This window comes from Arvicola amphibius, chromosome 10, assembly GCF_903992535.2.
Source record: "Arvicola amphibius chromosome 10, mArvAmp1.2, whole genome shotgun sequence".
In the NCBI taxonomy this organism is placed as follows: domain Eukaryota; kingdom Metazoa; phylum Chordata; class Mammalia; order Rodentia; family Cricetidae; genus Arvicola; species Arvicola amphibius.
The window spans coordinates 89,218,089-89,241,779 of NC_052056.1; the positions used below are offsets into that span (position 1 = coordinate 89,218,089).

Below are 23,691 nucleotides of genomic sequence, written 5' to 3' on the forward strand. Positions count from 1 at the left end.
ACACCCTATCTGTTACAAATAGGATTGTTTTAGGAGATATGCTTATCCAACCCCGAGTGTCTGCTAGATCAGTGGTTCTCCACCTTCCTAATGCTGCGACCCTTTAATACATTTCCTCGTGTTCTGGTGACCCCCAAACCATTATTTTGTTTTTATTTCATAACTGCAATTTGCCACAGTTATGAATCAAAATGTAAATATCTGATTTGCAGGATATCTCATGTGTGACCCCACCAAAGGGGTCAGGACCCACAGGCTGAGAACCATTGTACTAGCTGCTGCCATCGCTGTATGTCAGCCGTGTTGACGTAGTTTCCCCAGTTGTGAAAAGATAAGTATTTCAGGCAGTCTGTGGAACCCATTATGGAACTTCAAGTTGAGTTCTGAATCTTCTTGGGCAATTTCTTGATGTCTCTCCACCCCACTGTTGCCATCTATAACCTGAGATCACTCGTGACTAACGGGTGTCTCGGAAGCACAAGAGCCTGTGCTGTCTGTGAAGTGCCACAGGGCTAGTGCTGATCAACAGGACTTTTGCATATTTGCATTCATGCATGTGCGTGTTCTTGCGTGTGTGTCTTCATGTGAAGGCCAGAGAGGTCAACATCAGTTGCTATTCCTCGGGCACCATCCTCCTTGTTCTGTTTGAGACAGAATGTCTTACTGACCTGGAGGTCACCCACTAGGCTAAGTTGGCTAGCAGGCAAGCCCCATTGAATCTCGTACCTGCTTCTGAGTGGTGGGATTACAGGCATGTATCACCATGCTTGTCTTTAAAATTGCAAACTTAGAAGGCTTCTTACAACCTTAAACAGGCATCTTCTTCCTACTCCAGTTACTCAGTCCCTAGGCATTTAACTTGAGCAAAATCAAAAAATATGCACCCCCCAAAAAAGGTTTGTAGGGGAATCCCCATAATAATTCCAGATTGAAAATGACCCAACGATTCCTCAGCAGGGAGATGAAAACAAAGGGTCACCTTGTATTTCCACAGTGAAACCTTTCCTTCTTAACAATCCAAAGAATGCATCACTAGGGGCTGTGGAGATGGCACAGTGGGCAAGGGTGACTATCAAGCAAGTCTGGTGACAGGAGTTCAATCCCCCAAACCCACATAAATTTGAGAGGAGAGAACTGACTCCATAAAGTGTACACAATGCCCCATACACAAACACGATGATAATAATAAGATAAGTCACAGAGAAAAAAAGAATGAAGCTGGATGTAGTGGTGCACCCCTTTAATCCTAGCACTGAGGAAGCAGAGGCTGGTGGGTTTCCACGCATTCAAGGCTAGCCTGGTCTACAAAGTGAGAGCCTGTCTTTTTTTTTTTTTTAAATAGAGCTTCTGGTTCATGCAGCAACCACATGAGAATCTCAGAAACTTGAATTGAGTTGAATGTGGCTACACTACAGTCTAAATATTCTAACGGCATTTTCATTGGGCTCTGGCATCTTCTCCACTGACCAGTGGCATAGGATATCAGAACATTATAGCCTAAATGGAAGGGTCTGGGGAAGCAAAAAGAACTGAGGAGCCAAAGGAGGCTCTTCCCAGGCAGATTTTTTTCAATGTCACATTGGGAGATGATTGTAGAGGTTTATGCAAATGTGGGAACCTTCCACTTAAGACTGACAATCACTGTGGTTTTATTATATTAAATTATGCCTTCATAAAAATACATATAGGGTGGGAAAATGACTATAATGGATTTAGACGCGTAAAAAGTATATTTAAAAAATTTTGACACCAAATTACCAGGAAATAAAATGACCTCTTTGGTCAACTTTAGAAGTTGCCATGGCATCGACATCTTTCTAAAAATTGTTTAAGTATAAAGAAGGAATGAGCATTTGCCAAGCTTTTCTGGCTTGGAGTGTGTTTCAGCTACGCAAACATCTGAAGAGGAAAGCTGTCTGATGAAGAGTTACAGCTTAGCAATGCAGAACTGATGCAGATTGTTAAAAAAGAAAATCACTATTTCCCAGGCACTAATGAAATAATGGATGTGGGGGAAGATGCTGGTGCTGCTGACACCACTGATTAGATGAAAGGTTGATGGGGGGATTTTATAATGCATCAGTCAAGCTGACAACACCTGAGTCCAGCATTGCATCTTAACACCACTAAAACAGGACAATGGGAACTGTGCTAGCTTTATTAATGTGCATGGCAGGAAGAGCACAGCACCATCTATGGTTTGCTGGCCTGTGAGGAAGGGAGAGAAGGGTAAGGGGAGAGAGGGAGGGAGGAAGAGAAGATGTGAAGGAAGGAAGAGGGAGGAAGAGAAGAAATGAAGGGAGGAAATGAAGGAAGAGAGAAGAAGAAAGAGTAAGAAAGGAAGGGAGGAGGTAGGGTAAAAGGGAAGAGAGGAGTATAAGGAGGGGAGAGGGAGGGAGCAAGAGAAGAACAATAGAAAGAAGGCAGGAGGGAGGAAAGGAGGAAAGAACTGTGGTGGTCTGAACAAGACTGTCCCCCCCCCATAGGCTCATGCATTTGAATGCTTATTTGGTTCTTCAATGAGTAGCAATGCTTGAGAAGGATTAGGTGTGTCTTTACTGGAGTAGGCGTGGCCTTGCAGGAGGAAGTGTGTCACTAGGGGTGAGCTTTGAGGTTTCAAAACCTTAGCCAGACCCAGCGTCTCTCTTCTTGAAGCCTGTGGATCCAGCATGTAGAACTCTCAGCCACTTCAGCCACATCCCCTGTACCCTGTGTGCCTGTGTGCCACCATGCTCCCCGCCATGATAATGGACTAAACAACTAAACATTAAGCCAGCCCCAACTAAATGCTTTCTTGTAAAGAGTTGCTGTGGTCATACTGTCTCTTCACAGCAACAAAACATAGACGGAAACAAGAGCAAAGTGAGAAAGGGAGGGAAGAAAAGAGACAGGAAGTAGAGAGAGAGGGAAAAAGGGAGAGATGGAAAGAATAACTAGAACCAACTTTCTGTGTCTAAGTACTTGATATGTGACTCAGGGGTAGAGTTTTATGGTTGACTTCTGGCATACAACAGAGATGAAGAAAGCAGAAACAGAAGTAGCAAGCAAAAACCTTTCTATATCTTCTTATGATTTATAGATAGTAGAGATCAGAATCACCAGTTAAAGATGCCAAGGGGAATCTATTTATCCAAATCCAGATTGTGCAAAACTTTATAAGACAAATGATGGATTATTTTAAAATAGGAAAGAGAAATGGAATTGGAGAGATGATTCAGTGGTTATACAGAAGACCACATCTAGTTCCCAGCATCCATGTTAGTATCTCACAACCACCTGTAACTCCAGCTGCAGGGGTCACAGCAGCCTCTTCTGGTCTCCACAGGTACCTGCACTCACATGCATGTACCCCCCATAAAAACACATGACTAAAAACAACAAAATAAATCTTCAAAAAAATGAACAGTGTGTAATTATATGGGGAAGAGATTAAAAGATACTTACGAGACACCAAGGAAGTATGATGTGTAGGCAGATCTCATTTGAAGTCTCATTTGAACAAACCAAGTGTTAAAACTATGTGCTGTTTGAGAAAATGTGACAGCATTTTGAGGAATATTTTTGTGAAAATACGAATATTAAATTTTGTTAAGTGTCATGTTATAACAAGTCTATTATGTTTTAAGAAAGTCTTTATATGTTAGCAGAGAGCCAAAAGTAGTTTAGGTTCATGTCTGGGAATTTGCTTTTAAAACACCAGGAAGTTAGTAGAGAAAAGATCCCAAACACAGCAAAATGTTGACATTCATTTAACTTGAGTAATTCATGCATTTGGAATCATTATATTGTTCTGGGTTTTTTTTAGTGTGTTTTAAATTTCTCTAAGAAAATGTTGAATTAAGAGAAAGCAAATAGAGTCTGGAGAGAGTGGGTAAGAGCACCGGTTGTTCTCCCACAGGACCTGGGTTCAATTCTTAGCATTCACATGACAGTTCGCAACTGTTTGTAATTCCAGTTCCAGTGGACCTGACTCCCCACACAGACATATACACAGGTCAAATACTACACATAGAAATTAAATGAATAAATTAAAATTACTAAAAAAAATGAAGGAATGAAGGAAGAAAAGAAAGAAAGTCGGTCAGAAACGGCCGGATGTTAGTAGCACATGACTTTAATGCTAACACTTGGGAAGCAAAGATAGGTGGACTTCTGTGAGTTTCAGGTCAACCTGGTCTATAGGGGGAGTTCTAGGACAGTCAAGGCTACACAGAGAAATGAAAAATCAGAGAGAAAGAGAGAGAGAGAATTCATATTACAATCATAATTTATCTTGAAAAGGTAGAAGAAAATTAAGAAACAAAGAAATCTAGATCCATTTACTCAGTCAAGGTAGAAAGAATACCCAACTGGTCTAGAATTTAACTTTAGGGACCATTGTGAGGGTTTGGCAGATAAAGGTGCTTGCTGCCAAGGCTGATGACCCAAGTTTGATCTCTGGAACCCATGTGACAGAAGGAGAGGACCAACTCCTTTTCTGACCTCCACACATACACACACACACACCACAACTCACATGCTTCACCCTCATACAGATGATAATAAATAAATAATAAAATCTAACACTACATAATTGTAGATGTCCTATCAAGAGAATCCAGTTTGTTCTATAAATGATGTCTATTTCTTCATGTCTTTTGGAAGTTCTCTCGAGGAAGGGTTGTTTGGTTGTTTAGGGTGTGTGTGTGTGTGTGTGTGTGTGTGTGTGTGTATTACAGCTATACACCAGGCATGTATGTGCATGTGCACACACACACACACACACGTCGCCCTCTTCAATAAACAACAAATCGGTGTGCCAACATGGTGGAGTAAAACCTGAGAAAACTTAAAAAGGAATCCTAAACAACAACAACAAAAAAACAGAGTTAAACATGGCTTGGTAGCGGTATTTTCTTGGGTGGGCTCTGTTTTCTAGAAGTAAGTAGAGACATGGCTTCTTTAAGAGAGGATTTCCTTATTCAGCAGTAGCAGAAAAAAAAAACCATGCCATTTTGAAATGCTGGCTTTCTAGGCTGTGCTGCCAGCACAACCTCTGGCTCTTTTAGGCGGCCGAGCATTTAAATGGGGTTTGTAAGCATCTTGTTACAAACTGCTTAATGGCTCAACATAGACCCGTTGCATACTTGGAACTGGGGTGGTGTGCACAGCTCAGAGGCAGTGAACAGACCTCCTCTGCCATGTCGGACTGGGCAGAACAAGCAGTCAGGACATATATACTCTAGTAATGGCACATCTTAAGATTTTAAGAAGCACTTAGCATTTTAAGAAGAACTCCTGGACAGTAAAGAATTACAGATTCATAATAGGACAGATTCAGACATAAAAAACAACTAAATGGGTCAGAGTATTGGATAAATGTACATAGGCTTGGGAGAGAGAAGAAAAAGAGTATAGAGAGTTATAAAAAGAAACAGTCAAAGTAAAAGGAGTAAAGAAAAATAAGCCATGTAAAGATAGAAAATTCACAGAGAGTCTGGATTATGTAAATTCTTTGAATTTTTTGACTGTGAAGGAGCTAAGTAACTGACCTATATACTTTATAGGTATCTTGACTTCAGAATTTGAGTATAAGGATATGTTGCTTTGGAAAAGAGGTTCTTATTTTGTTTCCACAGAGGATGAGAACCTATGGAATCATTCCAGACGAATGTAGTTTAATAGACCAAGACCCCCCTGAAAGGTTGCCTTGAACACCCTTCAAAAATTACTTTGCCCAATAAACAACATGAAGCAGTTTGGAGAATAGCTATACCCATATTCCCAAATATTGTTTATAAATGTTTTTCTTTACATTTAAAGGGAGATATGCTATGGTATGAGTCTTGCTTTATGAATACAAATTTAAGGTCAATTTTGTTGTACTGTATATATATATATATATATATATATATGCACTTGATTAAGGTATTGTGTTTGTACAGTTCATTTTAAAATGTAATGCATAATTAAGAAATATAGGTTAATAGATAATCATCTATAATAGTCAAGCTTGTAGTCATGTTAGTTAGATTTTTTAGATGTACAGAGATGTATTTCAGATGGATAGAGATCAAATCTTTCAAAGACTACAGAATATGTCATTTAAAGTGTTTTAATAATTTAGGACTTTTCATGACCATGAGACTCAGCTGCAGCACCAATTACTTCAAGAGGAAGATGGGCATCGAAGAGGCTCCTTATGGAGTTGGTTGGCCATTTAGGCAAGAAACTAGTCTTGCCTGGACTGCTTGATGAACTGGACATGCAGGACCCACAGAGAAATAACTGCTGATCTTGCCTAAAGGTAAGACGATCTTTTGGGATTCCTGATTCATGAAAAAGTCTGCTAGACATTCTGCAGGACACGGAAGAAAGTTACTGACAAACTGCCAATATAAGTGGAACTGTTTTTGAAATTTCCTGCTTCACGGAAAAGTCTGCTGAGTACTATGGGCCTGTAGGCTGAAGATGGATGCCCCAATGGTACAGAAGAACTTTGGGTGACTGTCCAGGCAGTGAGACATCTCTGTCAATTCTAGAGTTTTGGAAGTTGCTTACAATGAACTTATTGTTTACTTAAGTAATATTATATCCTTCTGGAGTCTTTGATGGAGTTGAAGAATTTATAGTTATAGTTATAGTTTTCCTTAGTTATAATAAAAGATAAAGTAGATATAAATATTGTAACTGTAATTATTGCTTGATACCTGTTTTGTATATGTAATTTTACTATGTTAAAGTTAAAACCATTTTTATTTAAACAGAAATGGGGAGGTGATGTGGGATTCCCTTCTGTATGCTGTGAATATCATTGATTAATAAAGGAACCGCTTTGAGCCTATAGCAGAGCTGTAGGGGAACAGAACTAGGTGGGAAAAACTAAACTGAATGCTTGAAGAAAGGAGGAAGAGTCAGGAAGAAGCCACGTAGCCCTGCCAGAGATAGACACTGGAACTTTTCTGGGTAAGCCACAGCTTTGTAGTGACACACAGATTAATAAAAATGGGTTAAATTAAGATATAAGAGTTAGCCAATAAGAAGCTAGAGCTAATGGCCAAGGAGTGATTTAATTAATGCATTTTCTGTGTTATTATTTCGGTTCTGGGTGATCAGGATGAACAAGCCCTCCTCCTTCAACATATATGGTGGTTTGAATAAGAATTCTCTGCCAAGGGTCCATGAGATTGAACACTGAGTCCACAGGCTGGTGGCACTGTTTGAGAGGGTTCTTTAGGTTCATGAATAAAGGAGAATAAGATAGTAAACTTCCATTTTCTGGTAGCTTGGAAGGGACCGTCTCTATCCATTTCCCCTTAGAGACAGCTGCAGGACAAGGCTTAGTGATACTGCTATATTGTAAGGGTTCATTATACATTATACTTTTTCTCTGGAAAGTAACTAATACAGTGGAAAAATCAAATAACATCTCATTTCACCTTATTTAAAAGAAATTTGTCTCTTCTTTCCTTGGAGATCTTTTCTCTCTTACGATTTGGACATTTGGACTGGCAAGTCCAAATTCATTCCATAGGTAAAGGCTTGCCCCCATGTCTAACAACCTGAGCTCCATTCCCAGAACTCTGCAGGGTGGAAGGAGAGAACCAACTCCTGTAAGTTGTCCTCTGATCGACACACACACACACACACACACACACACACAATGTAACACACATTTACAAACATATACATACACATGTGTATACACACAATATAACAAGAAAAGATCCAGATGCTGTCGTCACACGTTTTGTCAGTGGTTTCTGATTAACATTACCCAGGAAACACCCAATCTTTCAAGTTCTGCTCTTATTTTCCCTTCCCAGCCCTGAGCAGTGTGTGGTCTTGGTTGCCTCTGACCTTGCCACTCCATGGAAGCAACTGCTCGCTCAAGAGCCAGCTCTGCTCCTTTAGCTTTCTGAACCAGAGGAAAACTCCCTGCTCTGATGCATCTTAAACACTGAGGACAGGATTAAGAGGGAACAGATTTCACAGGGTTCTTAGAAAGATCAAGGAAGGACCTGGCTCCTGTTGGAAAAAAAACTGCCAAGTAAAGACAGTGTTCGCATACCAAACATTGCTGTAAAGTGTAGAATGCATAGCAAGTCAGACATCAAAATACCCCACAGGTCTGGGAAATCTACGCTATCTTTCCTTTTTAAAATGTGCTGATTTATTTCTGAGGCATGCCCATGCTGTGGCACACATGTGATTGTCAGAGGACAACTTCTGTGTGGATTCTGGAGGCTGTCAGGCTCCCTGGAGCACATGCCTTTACACACTCTGCCATCTTTCCAGCCCTCTGTGTAATTTTTATAGGTGAAGTTATATATGCACGTGAACGTGCACAATGGGTGAAAATCATATTAGTGTATGTAGAAAGCTCTCCACTACTTCCTCCCCTCTCTCTGCCCCTTTTTTCCTTCCTTCCTTCCTTCCTTCCTTCCTTCCTTCCTCCCTCCCTCCCTCCCTCCCTCCCTCCCTTCCTCCCTTCCTTCCTTTCTCTCTTTTTCCTCCTTCACTTATTTCACTCCTTTTTATTTCTTGCCATTTTTTTCTTTTTAACACAAGCTCTCCTTATAGCCTAGGCTGGCTTTGAATTCATAATCTACCCAGCTCTGCCTTCCAAGTGCCAGGATGGCAGGCACGTACCATCAGACCTGGTAGCATGGGAATCGATTTCCTAACAGGACATTTATTATTTAGCTAGTGTTTGCTCCACGCTGTATAAACCAGGAATATAACCTATAAAACAAAGCACTGTGCATCCATTTCTTTCACTTAACAGGGGGCTCTCGTGTATTAGCTACTTTTTGTTGCTATGATGAAAATACCTGACATAAGCCTGGCTCACAAGCTTGAGGATTGAGGTTCAGATCCCCAGAAACCCACGTAAATGCCAGGTGTGCATGGAAGACCATCTGTAATTTTAGCCTCAGAAAGAGGAGGCAGAGGATCCACAGAGCAAGGTAGCGAGCAACACTAGTCACATTGGTGAACTCTAGGTTTGATTGAGAGATCCTGCCTCTATGAATAGGTGTAAAAATGATACAAGATGATTCCATACATGAACCTGGAGTTTCCATGTGCATACATATACAAAAACATGCATGTTACACGCATGCATGAAAAATGGAAAAAAACTTGAATGTACAATTTAGGAAAGAAAAGATTTGTTTACTTATGTATAGTTATAGTTATAATGAGTCCATTATACACACACCAAAAAAAGTTTAAGGATTGACAGAAAACTTGCCTGGCATTCAAAACCCTGGGTTCCATTCTGGGTGCCACAAACAAGCAAAACGCTCCTAATTTTCTAAAACAGTGTTCTCAACCTGTGAGTCACGATCCCCTTGAGGGACAAATGACCCTTTCACAGGGGTCACTGAAGCCCATTAGAAAACACAGATGTTTACATTATGATTTATAACAGCAGCAAAATTACACTTATGAAGTGGCAATGAAAATAATGTTATGGTTGGGGGTCCCCACAGCACGGAGAACCGCATTAAAGGGTTGTAGCATCAGGAAGGTTGTGAACCACTGACGTAAGAGATCAGATCTCTCACCAGCAGCAACTCCGTAGGTGCAGGTATGCTAATTAGCTCGATGATCCTGATCATGTCACACTGTACATCTATCAAAATATCACAGACTAAACAGCTTTAAGACAGACAGCTTCAAGGATAGCCTAGCAAAACCTACGAGCCAAAAGAAAAGGAGAAAGGAAACCCATCTGTGAGTGTGGGCAGAGGAGCATAGCTCTGATGAACTTCAGCAACAAGCTTTGCAGCCACTGAGAACAGCCTGAATTGGCCTCCGATGTGGGGGTGGCCCTCTTGTCCATGGTGACCCCTCCAGCCACACATCTACTTCTGCAGGACAGTGCTTCACCCCCATCCCCACACTTTCTTCCCTGATGTGACCTTTTACCCTCATTGGTGCTGTTATCAGAGTGTATACAGATGTTCATATCATTCTCGTATTCAAGAAAAAAATCCATGGGGACATGGATCTGGAGGTAAGAACACTTGTACAAGCATGAAGAGCTGAGTTCAAATCCCTAGCACCTAAGGAAAAGCTGGCCATTGCTGTAACTCCAGGACTATGTGAAGTGAAGCCAAGGAGAACTGCTGTGGCTTGCTGGCCTAGTCTAGCTGGAGGCTGAGCGAGGAGAACCCTGTCTCTAGGAAATAAGGTAGAGAGTTGCTCTGGTTGCATTTCTGTTGCTGTGACAAATACCCTAACCAAAATCAATACTGAGAAGGAAGGGCTTATTCGGCTTACTATTAGAGGTTATAGTCCATTGTTTTGGGGAAGTCACGTCAAGGACTTAAGCATCTGGTCACATTGCACCCATAGCCGAGAGCAGAGAGAGAACAAATACACCCTTCATTCCCTGCTTGCCTTCAGCTCTCTTACACTGTTCAAGGGTCCCTTGCCTAAGGAATAGTGCCTCCCATAGTGGACTGGGTCTTCCTTCATCCATCAACAACTGGAGACAATCCTCTACAGACAAGCCGACAGGCCAAACTTATCTAGAAAACTCCTCATGAAGACTCTTCCCAGGTGATTCTAGATTGTACCAAGTTGACAATTAGAATTAACCCAAAACACCATCAAAATGCTTGGATAGAAATTTTAATTCAGGAGACTACTTGATTTTCAGAAGAAATTAAACAGATAAAAGTACCAGGCTCTCTACTTAGCAGCCAGAGCAGGTCACTGAAACATGAGATACAGTGGTCAGTCTTTAGAGACGGAAAGCCCAAGTCATCCACACCCAACAAGTCTTGATGTCTCTGCTTAAGTATCTCCACTGGAATGGACTGGGATAAACAAACCACACTTGATAGGTTTAAGAAGCTTGGAACATACCTCAAGGATGAGGCTCACATCACAAACCAGGAGGAAGGCATGCCAAATTACCCACCTTGATTCCAAGTTCAATATTCTCTCCTCCATACACATCCATTCCAGGGTCCAGCAGACCAATTTCACCAAAGAATTTCCTGTTGACCACGAATGAGCAGCCAATCATGGCTGGCGTCCTATGGGAGAAAGAAAGAAGCAAGATTGTCAGTGTGTAGGAAGGTGACGTCTTTTTTTATCCAGACACTCATAAGGTAGGCAGGTATTTTTGCTTTAGTCCTTTTTGAGCCCTCGATTTCCCCACTCCCCATCTCTTCATAAGGCTGCCTTTTAGCTGCAGAAGGACAGGGAGTGTACGTACCTAGGGATATCCCAGAGCCCTGATAAACAGGGTAAAGACTAGCCTCATGCATGGTGTTGTGTCTACCACATGGAGAGTGGTTCTCACTGTACTCCCGAAAGAGCAGAGTGACTCTGCGGAGGTCCAGAGGCTGTCTAAAGGAATTTCAGTGTGAGCCGCAGCTCTTAACTGCTCGACCCAGAAAGCTTACAGGAATGGTTAAATTTGAAGCATGAAGGTAAACAAGAGGATACGTGACGGTTAATTTTCAACGTTAACACGCTGGGTCTGGAATCACCTAGGAGATGCACGGATGGTTGTGCTTCTGAGGGTGTTTCCAGAGAGGCTGATCCTGATGGAGTCACACCACTGCTGATAGCATCTTGTGAAGAAGGCTTAACTGAGGAAGAAAGGATCTGATTCTGCAAGTGGAGGGCAGCACCATCCCATGGGCTGGTGCTCTGAACTGAACAAAAAGGGGAGGGCAAAGTAAGCAGCAGCATCGTTTCTAGTTGCTTCCTGACTGTGGATACAGTGTGGCCAGGAGCCTCATGCTCCCAATGCCAGATGGACTGTGCCCTCAAACTGTGAGCCCAAATAAACTCTTCCTTTCTTAAGTTGCGTTTGTCAGGTAGTTTCATCGGGCGGCAATGGGTAAAATAACTAGCATAGAGTCCAAAATCCAAAGGATCCAGTATCCATGCTCTGTCTGGAGACACTAGACCTGGAATCTGGTGTCTTAGGAAGGGAGAAGACTCAGAGGGGAAAGTACTCCTGTCTGTGGGTATCTGAGACATTGCTCCAACAAAGCTGAAATGCCTCCTCACTGAACCTGAACGAAAGACAGCTCTTCTGGAAGGTGCTGGTCCTCAGGAGACCAGAGGAAACCTGTCCCGTTCATCTGCATCTAGGGTACTTCATCAGAACTTGGAGACAAGGGCTGGAAGGCTGATCCTGATGCAGTTACACCACTGCTGATAGCATCTTATGAAGATGTTGTGGTTGGAATCTGCCACAGTATCAAGGAGTCTGACAGACTGTGGGAAGGCGAGGCTGAAAGGAGCCCTATGATGAGGCCCCAGGATGCAGGATCCCTTTGAAACAAATGTAAACAAAGCGCTGTGGGGGTAACCTCATAATGCTAGGAACAAATGACATTTCTAGCCAAACATTGTGACTAATTGGCAAAAGATGTGGAGACTTAGTAGTTAAAAGATACACACACAGTCAAGCTGAGCAGAGTGGTATACACTTAAAATCCCAGCAGGAGGAAGGTGGAGGCAGAAGGGTTTGTGAATTCCAGGACAGCCTGGCTACAGAGAGAGTTCAAGGCAACCCTTTACAACGTCTCAAGTTCAAGGCCAGCCTGAGCTGTATAATAAGTTCAAGGCCAACCTGGGCCACATAGTGAGTTCAAGGATAGCTTGGGCTATGTGGTGAACTTAAGGCCAGGCTAGAACACATCACATATACGAGGCCTATTTAGGGTGCTAAGTGAGTTTAGCCTCAGCTACATAGTTAATTCACACCCAGCCTAGGTTACGCTAATGAGTTGAGGCTGGGCCAGCCAGCATTGTCATTGTCAGTCAACTCAGACCATAACCGCTTGCTATTCTGGGACCATCTGAATGGACTTAAAACGATCAGCTGTCCTTTGCCTGGGAGAAACAGTTCCCTGGCAGGAAGCTGCCGCTTGACACAATGAGACCTGCTGTGTCCGGTGTCAGGTGAGCCAGCCTCATCCTCACCATTGATGAGCGGAGAACAAAGTGTGGCCTCACTTCCACTGTAGCCATCCTTACCACCTGTCCAGCCATGCGAGCCGTAGTCAACAGGACACAGGGGACGATGAGATTCTTGAACGCCTGCGTGCATCCTCCTTTTTCCAAGCTCAACGGCAATTACTACCATTAGCACAAACATTTCCACTCAAAATCATTCAAAAATGATAATCATATTAAGGGAATCTGCCAATGCCCTAATAGCTCCATTACAGAGAAGAAGAACAGAAATTAAAAACAATCGCTTTTATTGTTGCTATTATACAAAATATATGCACCACACACAGCCAGTCCAGCTGACAAAGAGAGAGGCGGGAAGAAAGAGAGAGTCAGCCAGGAATGGGTGGTAGCCACGAGAATTCCCTTTCAGAGGGATCAAGTTTTCCGGGTTTCCAGGCTAGTCCTTTTCATAGGTTTGACCAAGAGCTTGGCGCTGTTTGCTTCCACATCTTCTATGGTTTGAACCTAAAATATCTCCCACAGGCTGTTTGAGAGGACCTTTAGGGGACAGGGCCCAGGTGAAAGAGGTAGGTCACGGCAGGGGTAGGGTTTTGAAGGTCATACCTCAGACCCGACTTCCAACCTCTGGTTCTTGGTTCACTATGATGTAAGGAGTCTCTATCACAAACTCCCACCACGAGCTCCTCCATGTTTTCCCAGTCATGATAGAAGGAATGAGACCTTCTAAGACATGGGCCAAAAGACTATCTTTAACCCAAGATGAATGGCAATGATTATTAACTTGAAGGGACCTGGAACCACTTAGGAGACAAACCTCTGGGCATGTCTGTGAGGGAGTTTCTAGGTTGTGTTCTTTGAGGAGATGTCTTAGGGTTTCTATTGCTATGAAGAGATCCCCTGACCATGGCAACTCTTATAAACGAAAACACTTAACTGGGGGCTTTCAGAGCTTAGGTCATCATTGTCATGGTGGGGACAGGGTGGCACACAGGCAGACATGGTACTGGAGAAGGAGCTGAGAGTGAAGAAGGAGCTACATCTTGATCCCCAGACAACAGGAAGTGAACTGAACTAGGCATAACTTGAGCATACGCGACTAGGCATAACTTGAGCATATGCGACCTCAAAACCTGCCCCCACAGTGACACACTTTCTTAAATAAGGTCATAACTACTTCAACAAGGCCACACCTCCTAATAGTACCACTTCCTATAAAGCTTAGGGAGGCCAGGTACATTCAAATAACCACAGGTGGGAAGACCCACCCTGAACACAGATGTCACCATCCAATAGTCCGGAGTCCTCGACTAAATGTGAATACAATGTGACTTCTAATTTCTGCTGCTTTGACTTCCATACCATGATAGACTGTATCCACTCAAACTGTGAAGCAAAAACAAAACCTTCCTTCCCATAGTTGCTTTTGTCTGGCATTTTGCCATAGCCAAGAGATAAGCAACCAGTACACACCTATAGTACACTGCTGGAAGAGACTTCTTGGTGGAGTTCCTACCTAGACTCCCCCAGAGAGGGGCTGGAGGTACAGCTCACTGGTAGATGACCTGCTAGAACCCCCTGGTGTGGAATTATGGGAGGGTCACAGCAGTAGAGCTCCTGTTTAGAATTCCACAGGGAAGGGCTGGTGGCATGGCCAAGCCACAGCACACTTATTTAGCAGACGCCAAACCCTGGTTTCCATCCACAGCATCCTCACAGACATCTTTGCATCAGCTTCAGCGATTTTTACTCTCAGAGTATCACCAACCCCGGGGCTTTCAGCAGTTGTTGTTATCAGCCCTCTGCTCATAGGCTTGACACCCATGGACCTGGTTCTTCATCACCTGGAAACACTTGAAAATGAAATTGCATCTGTACTGAATACATCCAGGCTTTCCTCCTCACCCTTAGTCCCTAAGATTATAATGCACACTTGCACGTTGGTATCGTGCTGAGGTTTACAGGGTTGAGATGATTAATGGCCCAGGAAGATGTTGGCGTTATGGGAACACCACTTTATCTATGTAAGAGACTTGAACATACTGGATTGGGTAGCAGTGGAGGGTCCTAGGACCCGTCCTCCAGGCACAGAGCTGAAGGAGCACCGTGTCAACTTCTTTGGCAATAGGCATCTTCGCTGTTAACATCCTGGTTACTACAGTGCATGTTGTGAGGATGTCATGCTCCACTGATTCTCTACGTGCGACCCTGTAAACAGTGTGAGGTCCACGAGGGGATGTTGCCCTTCGGTTCCAGAAGCTGGATGTTAAGGACACCGGTTGATAGAACAGAGGAGGGTGGAGAACTATCTGCAGCAGGTTGCTCAGTCCAGCAAAGCCCTCTATTGAGAACCTCACTACTTTGGGGAGATTCATAATCCTCAAAGTGTCACTACTTTAGAGATGTCATTAAGTCCATTTCCTGTCCGAGGGACCTGACACTCAGAGACTGTGCTTATCTAGTGTTCCTTTGCGATAGCAAAACACCCGAGATCATTCACTTACAAAGAAAAAAAGGTTTATTTGGGTTTTAAAAGATTTCAACCTATATTTAGTAGTTCCATTGCTTTCTTAGTATTTATTATTTTATTGTTACTATTATTACTATTACTATTATTGGGGTCAGAGGATAATTTTAAAGAGCCAGTTCTCTCCTTCCATCATGTGAGTCCCCTGGAATGAACGTAGGTTGTCAGCATTGCTGTAAAGCCCCTTTGTCTGCTGAGCCACGTGGCGGCCAGCTTCAGCAGGGGGCACTGTATAACATGGGCAAGGTAGGTATGGCAGAGAAAAACTGCCTCCTGGCCAGAGGGCAGGAAGACAGGAAAAGAACTATTCAAGGGCATCCCCCAACAACCTCTGTGTGTGTGTGTGTGTGTGTGTGTGTGTCTGTGTACAGGTGCACATGGATGTGGAGGTTAGAAGATGACCTCAGGTGACATTCTTCAGGGGCTGTCCACCTGATTTTTGAGAGAGAGAGACTCTCACTGGCTTGAAACTGGACAAGAAGGTTAGCACAACTAGTGAAGCCCAGGGATCCACTTGTCTTGGTTGCCCACTTTAAAAAAAATAGTTTTAAAAGATTTTATTTTTTTTTTACTGTGTAAGAGTGTTTTGTTTACACATGTGTTTGTGTGTATACCACTGTATGTGTATCTGGTGCTCACAGAAGTCTGGAAGGAACTCAGATTCTCTGGAGCTGTAATTACTGATGGCTGTTAGCCACCATGTGGGCACTGAGAATGGAACCTCAGTCCTCTGAAAGAGCAGTATGTGCTCTTAACCAATGACATCTCTCTAGCCTCAAGGTATGGCATTGTTATGTCTGTTCTCAGTGGGATTCAGGTCCCCATGTCTTCATGCTTAAAGGGTGGGTAAGTATTTTACCAAAAATAATCAATTTTTTCAGAGTCCATTTCTTTGCTTTAAAATTTTTTTATTCATACACACACACACACACACACACACACACACACACACACACACACCCCGTTTTGTTCACATGTATGTCTGTACACCATGTATGTGCCTAGCACCTATGAAAGCCAGAAGAGAACATTTGATCCTCTGAAACTGGAATTATGGATAGTTCAAACCTGCCACATAGGTGCTGAGAATTGAATTCAGGTCCCCTGCAAGAACAGCAAGTGCTCTTAACTGATGAGCTATCTCTCCAGCCTTCACCTTGGTATTTTGAGACAGGGTCTCTCCCTAGACTGGAGCTCACCAAGTAGGCTAAGCTGGCTGGTCAGTGAGCCGCAGGGATCTTCCTGTCTCTCCCTTTCCAGCACTGAGATTACGAGCACATTCTACCATACATACCTGACATTTTATACAGGTTATGGGGATTGAACTCAGGCCCTTATACTTACATGGCAAGCAATTTACTGACTGTTTCAAGTTGATTCTAAATGTCAAGTTCCATGAATGCTGAGCCACCTATCTCTCCAGCTCCGAGAGTCCACTTCTTAAAGGTTCCGTGACTTTCCATTACCACCTCGCTGGGGAGCAGGTCTTTTAACACCCATGACTTGGGGAGTATTTCCCACCCAAACTTCAGAAGAGGTGATAATAAAGAGTTGACCAAAGGCAATTCCATTCCAGTGAGCAGTGAGGATTCCAGAGCTGCCTGGTGGTGGCAGACTCCCCTCCACTCCTTAGTACATTTTTGCCTCCCCAGCCAGATAAGCTTAAACCAACAGCAGCTAAGAGCGCTCCCACCACATGAACCAACAGGTCCCATTCTGAAGCTTTTTTGGGAACTTGTGGCTGCTAAACACTAAAAATATAATTTGGGGGAAGGAGTTGGCAGGCTTGGAGAGTTTTAGCTTGCACAGGAGAGTAATTTAATACTCAGAGTTCCATTTGTCTGTGCTACACATATAAATACCAGAAGGGTTAGCACCCCTGCCTTTAAAAAAAATCAAACTCTGTATTCGACACATACATATCTCACAGATCGGACCCAAAGGCCAAAGCTTTGCGGTTCAATGGAGGGAGCATTTTTCGCGTTTGTTGCTGGGGAGATAATTCACCCTGGAACAACTTCCTCCGAACCAACGGGGGAAGCAGACTGCCTGGGTGTTAAGAGCCTTTGTTTGTGGTGGGGGATAAAGGAAAGGCTCATCTCCTCTCTCCTCGAGTGTGATTTTTCACAGATGGAGGAAGAAAGAAAAAAAACACCCATCAGTGGGGATTAAAGTTGTCAGTTTCCGATGCCTGCTTCCTTGGCTGACTGATTTCTGCTCAGGCTTGTTTCACTGAAACAAAGACCATTTCCACCCTCTCCAGTGAGATGCTTCCTAGGAGCCATTTTCTCAGCGTAACACTTTTGTTCTTTGCTAATTGCATTTGATTTAGTCTTTGAGGAACTGATTCCCTGATAGGTCTTTGAAGAGTATTTTTGTAAAAACATGGTGTGTTCTAAGACGTGATCTGTGAAGCCATTATCAGCCATCAGAACTTCTTAAAACTGTGTGTGTGTGTGTGTGTGTGTGTGTGTGTGTGTGTGTAGGTATACGCAGTTGCCTGTAGAGTCCAGCAGAGGGCATCATATCCCACAGAGTTGGAGTTACAGGAATGCCCTACATGGGTACTCGGAGCTGAATTTGGGTCCTCTGACCAAACAGTACATGTTTTAACTTCAGCGCCATCTCTCCAGCCTGAGATAGATATATATTTTTTTTAGGTGTGTAGTTAACTAACTTGTGAGATGAGACATGGCTGGATAAATGTTTTGGAAAAAAAATAAGTTTATGATTGATCTCAGTGAAGCATAGTATGTTTTTGTCTGGCTAGAGAGCTATGAAGTGTGTGTGTGTGTGTGTGTGTGTGTGTGTGTGTGTGTGTGTGTTCACCTTGCTTTGAGGCAGAATTCTTGTGGAACCTGAAGCTTGCCACGCTGACTAGGCTGGCTGAACCATGAGCTTTGGGGATCCCCCTGCCTCTGCCTCCTTCATCCCATTACCACACCTGGCCTTTTTACACAGGTTATGGGGTAGTGTGCTGATTAGGTTTTGTTGTTCTTCTTGTTTGTTTGTTTTATTTTGGTTGTTGTTGTTTGAGACAGGGTTTCTCTGTGTAGCCCTAACTGTCCTAGAACTACCTCTTGTAGACCAGGCTGGCCTCAAATTTACAGTTATCCACCTGCTTCTGCCTCCCAAGTGCTGGAATTAAAGGTTAAAACCACCTGGCAGCTGGTTGGGTTTTTTTTTTTTTTGTCACCTAAACACAGGCTGGGAGTGGGGACATCCAGAAAGAGAGAACCTCAACTGAGAAAATGCCTCTCCATCAAACTGACCGGTGGACAAATCTGCATGGGTATTTTCTTGATTAATGATTGACTTGGGAGGGCCCAATCCACTGTGGCACCCCTGGACAGGTGGTCCTGGGTTTCATAAAAAAGCAAGCTGAGGAGCTGGAGAGATGGCTCAGCAGTTGAGATCATGTGCTGCTCTTACAGAGGATCCAGGTTTGGGTCCCAGCACCCATGATAGCTCACAGTTATCCATGGCTCCAGTTCCAGGGTATCTCCTGATGCTCTTTTCTGACCTCTGAAAGCACCAGGCAAAATAATCATACACATAAAATAAAAGAAGAAGAATCAGAGGAAGGAGAAGGAGAAGGAGGAGAAGGAGAAGGAGGAGGAGGAGGAGAAGAAGAAGAAGAAGGAGGAGGAGGAGGAGGAGGAGGAGGCGAAGGAGGAGGAGGAGGAGGAGGAGGAGGCGAAGGAGGAGGAGGAGGAGGAGGAAAGAAAGAAGGAAGGAAGGAAGGAAGGAAAGAAAGAAAGAAAGAAAGAAGGAAAGAAAGAAAGAGAAGAAATCTGAGCAAGTCACGGAAAGCAAGCAGTGCTCGCCCATGGTTTTTGCTCCAGTTCCTGCCTTGAGTTCTTCTCCCAGCTTCTCACAGTTATGCAATGTAGCTGGAGAGCTGTAAGCTGAAACAAACCCTTTCCTTCCCACGTTGCTTTTGGTCATGGTGTTTTCTATAGCAATAGAGAGCAAAGGAGGCAAGGTTTGAACTGAGGCCCTCATGCTTGTGTAGCAAGCCTTTTTGCAGCTTAGCCACCTACCCGTTCCTGGGCTGAATATTTTTATAGATGAATATCTATCACCAATGTCTTGATGGGAGCAAGAAAACTGAACCTTAATGGAGCAAAAATGCATTCCTCGTAGTCACCAGTTTTACCGTAACTGAGTCCCAGAGAGGAGTAAAGGAGGACAGTGAGCCAGCATCTAAGAGTCCTCTTCTAGGCTGCTTTTCCTGAGTGTCTTCTCACAGTGACGAAAGCAACCAACACAACCGCAAATTCAGCTCCAAGCTTCCTCATGTCTACTACAAGCAGTCGCTGGGCTCATCTGTAGCCTCTAAAAGGTGTTTCTAAGAGAGGTACGGTTGGGACTGGGACAAGGTGCAGTCCATGAAATGCTCATCTTACAAGCACAAGAACTTGAATTTGATCTCCAGAATCCAGATTAAAAGAAAAAAAATTGCATACAGTGACGTGTGCTTGTAATCCCAGCATCCAGAAGGAAGAAACAGGTGGGTCCCTGGGGCGCAGTGTCCACCTGCCCGGTGTAAATGGTGAGTTTGTGGCCAGCGAGAGACCCTGTCTCAAAAACCAACATGGATATCATCTGAGGAAGGACAACTCAAGTTTACCTCTGCCCTCTGCACAGCTGTGCACCTCCCACACCACACACACACACACACACACACACACGCACACATGCACACATACACACACACACACACATACACACATGCACACACACGCACACACACTTGGTTGCAATTATTCAACCCACTGAGGTCCAAGAGATGATGACCTGGCAAAGTCTTCAGCAGACACCACAAACTTCACCAACCTTTAGGTGTCTGTCGGCATCAGCTCTCTGTGTGCCCAAGAATAACAATTGTATTCGGAATCTGAATACCCTCCCTTTTAGACCCTGGCTCAGGTGGCCTTGCCCATGTCGCTTTAAGAAAGGGGCTTGAGTGGAGCGACACCACAGTTACTTTGAAAGGTGTGTGTGGGCTTCTCTCTGCCTCACCTGCCTTGCCATCTGGGGGCAGCCACAACCTTGAGATGATAAAGACGCCAGCGCCGGGATGGAAGGAACTGAAGGAGATTGTCTATTGTGACCGCAAAGCCAACATTTGAGATTAATTGTTAAAGCAGCAGTCTCAACAGGGTCTCAAGTGCATGAGTCAGCCACCGGAGAGAGAAGTATTTTATAAATCTCTAAATCCTCTTTACGGATCAAAGATGGCTACCACATGAAGTCACAGGAGGGGGGGGTATGACCCCGCAGTGGGTGTCAATACTGGCTTAACTTAGGATAACCTGGGGAAGTCTGGTTTGTTACTATTGTTTTAATGCATGTGTATTCCTGCGTGCAGACACATGTGCATACACAGGTGTGCTGTGCATACACGTGTGTATGTGTATGGAGACTAGAGGGCAACACTCTCTAATGCCATCTCTTAGAAATGCTATCTACCTCCTTTGAGACAAGGTTACTTACTTGTCTGGAACTTACCAAGTATGCCAGGCTGTGTGGCCAGTAAGTCCCAGGGATGCGCCCATCTCCATCTCCCCAGAGCTGGGATTACAAGTATGTCCCACCTTGCCTGGCCATTTACGTGGGTTCTGGGGCTTGAACTGGGGTCCTATGCTTGCATAATGTCCTGGTTAGTTGTGTCAACTTGACACAGTCTAGAGTCCTGTAAGAGAGCTTCAGCCGAGGAGTTGCCAAGATCCTATTGACCTGTAGCCATGTCTATAGGGGAGTGTCTTGATTATTAATGGATGTAGGAAGGCACTGTCCACTGCAGGTGGCACCATTCCCTAGGCAGGTGGTCCTGCACTGTGTAAGAATCAAGCTAAGCATGATCCCGAGAGCAAGACAACAAGCAGCATTCTGCTAGGTTTTCCGCTGTGCTTCCCTAGCTAGGGCGAGCTCCTTATTCTGAGGTAATATGCATAGAATAACAATCAGTCCCACCTTCAAGCTCCTGCTTGAGAACCTGCCCCAATTTCCCTCAATGAGTGGAATTGTAAGCTGAAATAAACTCCTTCCTCCTCTGCATTGCTTTTGTTCAAGATGTCTTATTGCAGCAACAGAACACACAGCAAGCCCTTTAGCAACTGAACCATCTCCCTGGCCTCTGGAGAGCTTCGAAAGCCACCTGTACCCAGACAGGACCACTCCACATTTGGATTTGATCTGAAGTACAACCATGGCTGAGAGGCTTACACACAGGGCACATTTCTAAACCCAACTTGAAGTTTCTTCTTGGGAAGAAGAAGAAAGACAAGGCCACTCAGCTATGCTGCTCAAATTGGAATTCACAGACCGGGGAGGAATCCAGCAAATGGGCTAAAGGACAGGAAGGTGAGAGACAGGATGCTTGGTGCTGTGCCTTCTGGGAGAGGACAGATGTCTTAATCCAGGCAGGGGAGCAGAAATAGTAAAGGGATTGATGTTCAGGCAGATAGTGGATCTTAAATAATGCTCATAGTGCCCAAAGGCAGAACAGCGTTCTGGACCTGCAAGGAGCCTTGGCATTTCTGCATAGCCTTGGGGGAAGGGGAAATAAACTCAACAGGGTCAAGAGAAGAATCAGAAGGCTGGAGGGAGAGATGGAAGGACATCAATATCAGGGTTCATGATAAGGGATCAGCTATGAAGAGGGGAAAAATCCCCAGTAACTACAGTCATGGGGCTGGAGAGACGCTCAACAGTTAAGAGTATATGTGTTGCTCTTTGGAGATTTCTGTTCCTATCACCCACAGCAGCTGACTCACAACCACCTGTCACTCTAACTCCAGGTGACCTAATGGCCTCTATGACCTTTGCATACACCCTCCACGTAGACAAAGACATGTAATTAATCATACAAATCTTTAAAGAAAAAGCAAGGTGTGAGGCCATCTAGCAGAAGCAGGAGGATCCTTGAAGGAAGACCTGTTGTCAAAGATATTTCCTTCGGGCACAAGGCAGAAGCAGCTCCCTTTGCTCTTCTGTAATCTTTACTGAAGATGGGAGGAGAGGGAAGAGAGGGAGGGGGAAGAATGGTGCCTACAGAGAATAGCATGTTTAAACCCAATTTAACAGAGCAATTCTCCCGAAAGTGATCACGTTTCCAATTGGAAGAAACGGGGGCTACCTTGAAACAACTAGATGAGTTTTCTTTCTCTATCATGTGTGAAAATGAGGGCTGGAGAGCAAACCGTATCTAGATGTGGAGAAATAAAGTCAATGGTGAATATATATATATATATATATATATATATATATCTGACTTGGGATTGAAATTGAAACTGTGCTTTGGGCTCCAGAAATTGTCGCACTCACGAAAAGCAAGGAGACAAGGACACAGGAGTCACGAGGGAGGGGATGCAGCTCAGGAGATGGAGGGCCTGCTTGCTTAGTGTGTTCAAAGCTCTGAGTGTTTTTTATTTTTTTTCCTAGAGCAAAAGGGAGAGAAGGAAGGAAGGAAAGGAGGAGGGAAGGGAAGAGAGAAAGGACGAGGGAGGGAAAGAAATAGAGAAGGAAGGGAGGAAGAGAAAGGGAAGGAAGATGGATAAAAGAAAAACAGAATCAAGATCGGGGGCTGAGGCTTTAGGTGAGCCCGAGACTGCTTGCTTGGCACACTCAGAGCCCTGGGTCCACCCCCAGCATCAGAGAGCATGGGTGGAGTGGCGGATACCTGTCATCTCAGCACTATTAGGCGGCGAAGGCAGGAGGCATAGAAGTTCAAGGCCATCCTTGGCTATGTAGTGAGTTTGGGCCCCCAACATTTTTATGGAAAATAACTTAGCATTGTGGTGGTGAGGCTGAGCAATCTTAAGGCTTTAGGGCTACAAAGCCTACTACCACTATAACAGAGGCTGGGGAGACAGCACAACAGGCCAAGAGCCTGCTGTATCAACACGAGAACCTGAGTTTGGATCCCCAGCGCTCACAGAAAGAGCCAGGGGCAGCAGTGTGCTCCTGCAGCCTGGCATTGAAGTGTTGGTGACAAAGAGATTTCTGGAGTGTGTTGGCCAATCTGGGTAACACTGACCTCTGACCTCGCAGTTTCTGAGATATTTTAGTCCATCACGTTGGGGAAGGTGTGGTGGCTGGAGGTGCTGCACCCGTGGTGGTGGGAATGGGTGATGCAAGCCTGTTCACATGGTGGTGTGAGCCAAGCTGAGGAGGAGGGCAGGTGTAACCTGCATGGCTGTCCCTAGGGACCTACTGCTTCTGAC

General features: G+C 44.2%; 1 protein-coding gene across 1 annotated transcript in view; it reads right to left on the reverse strand.

Annotated features, from left to right (window-relative positions):
• The window catches only part of Galnt17 (polypeptide N-acetylgalactosaminyltransferase 17), a 425,167-nt gene that overhangs the window by 72,801 nt on the left and 328,675 nt on the right, over positions 1-23,691 (reverse strand). Inside the window, exon 6 of the mRNA XM_038345684.1 lies at positions 10,916-11,033. Within this exon, the coding sequence (XP_038201612.1) occupies positions 10,916-11,033 (118 nt within the window). The remainder of the gene's footprint in view (positions 1-10,915; positions 11,034-23,691) is intronic.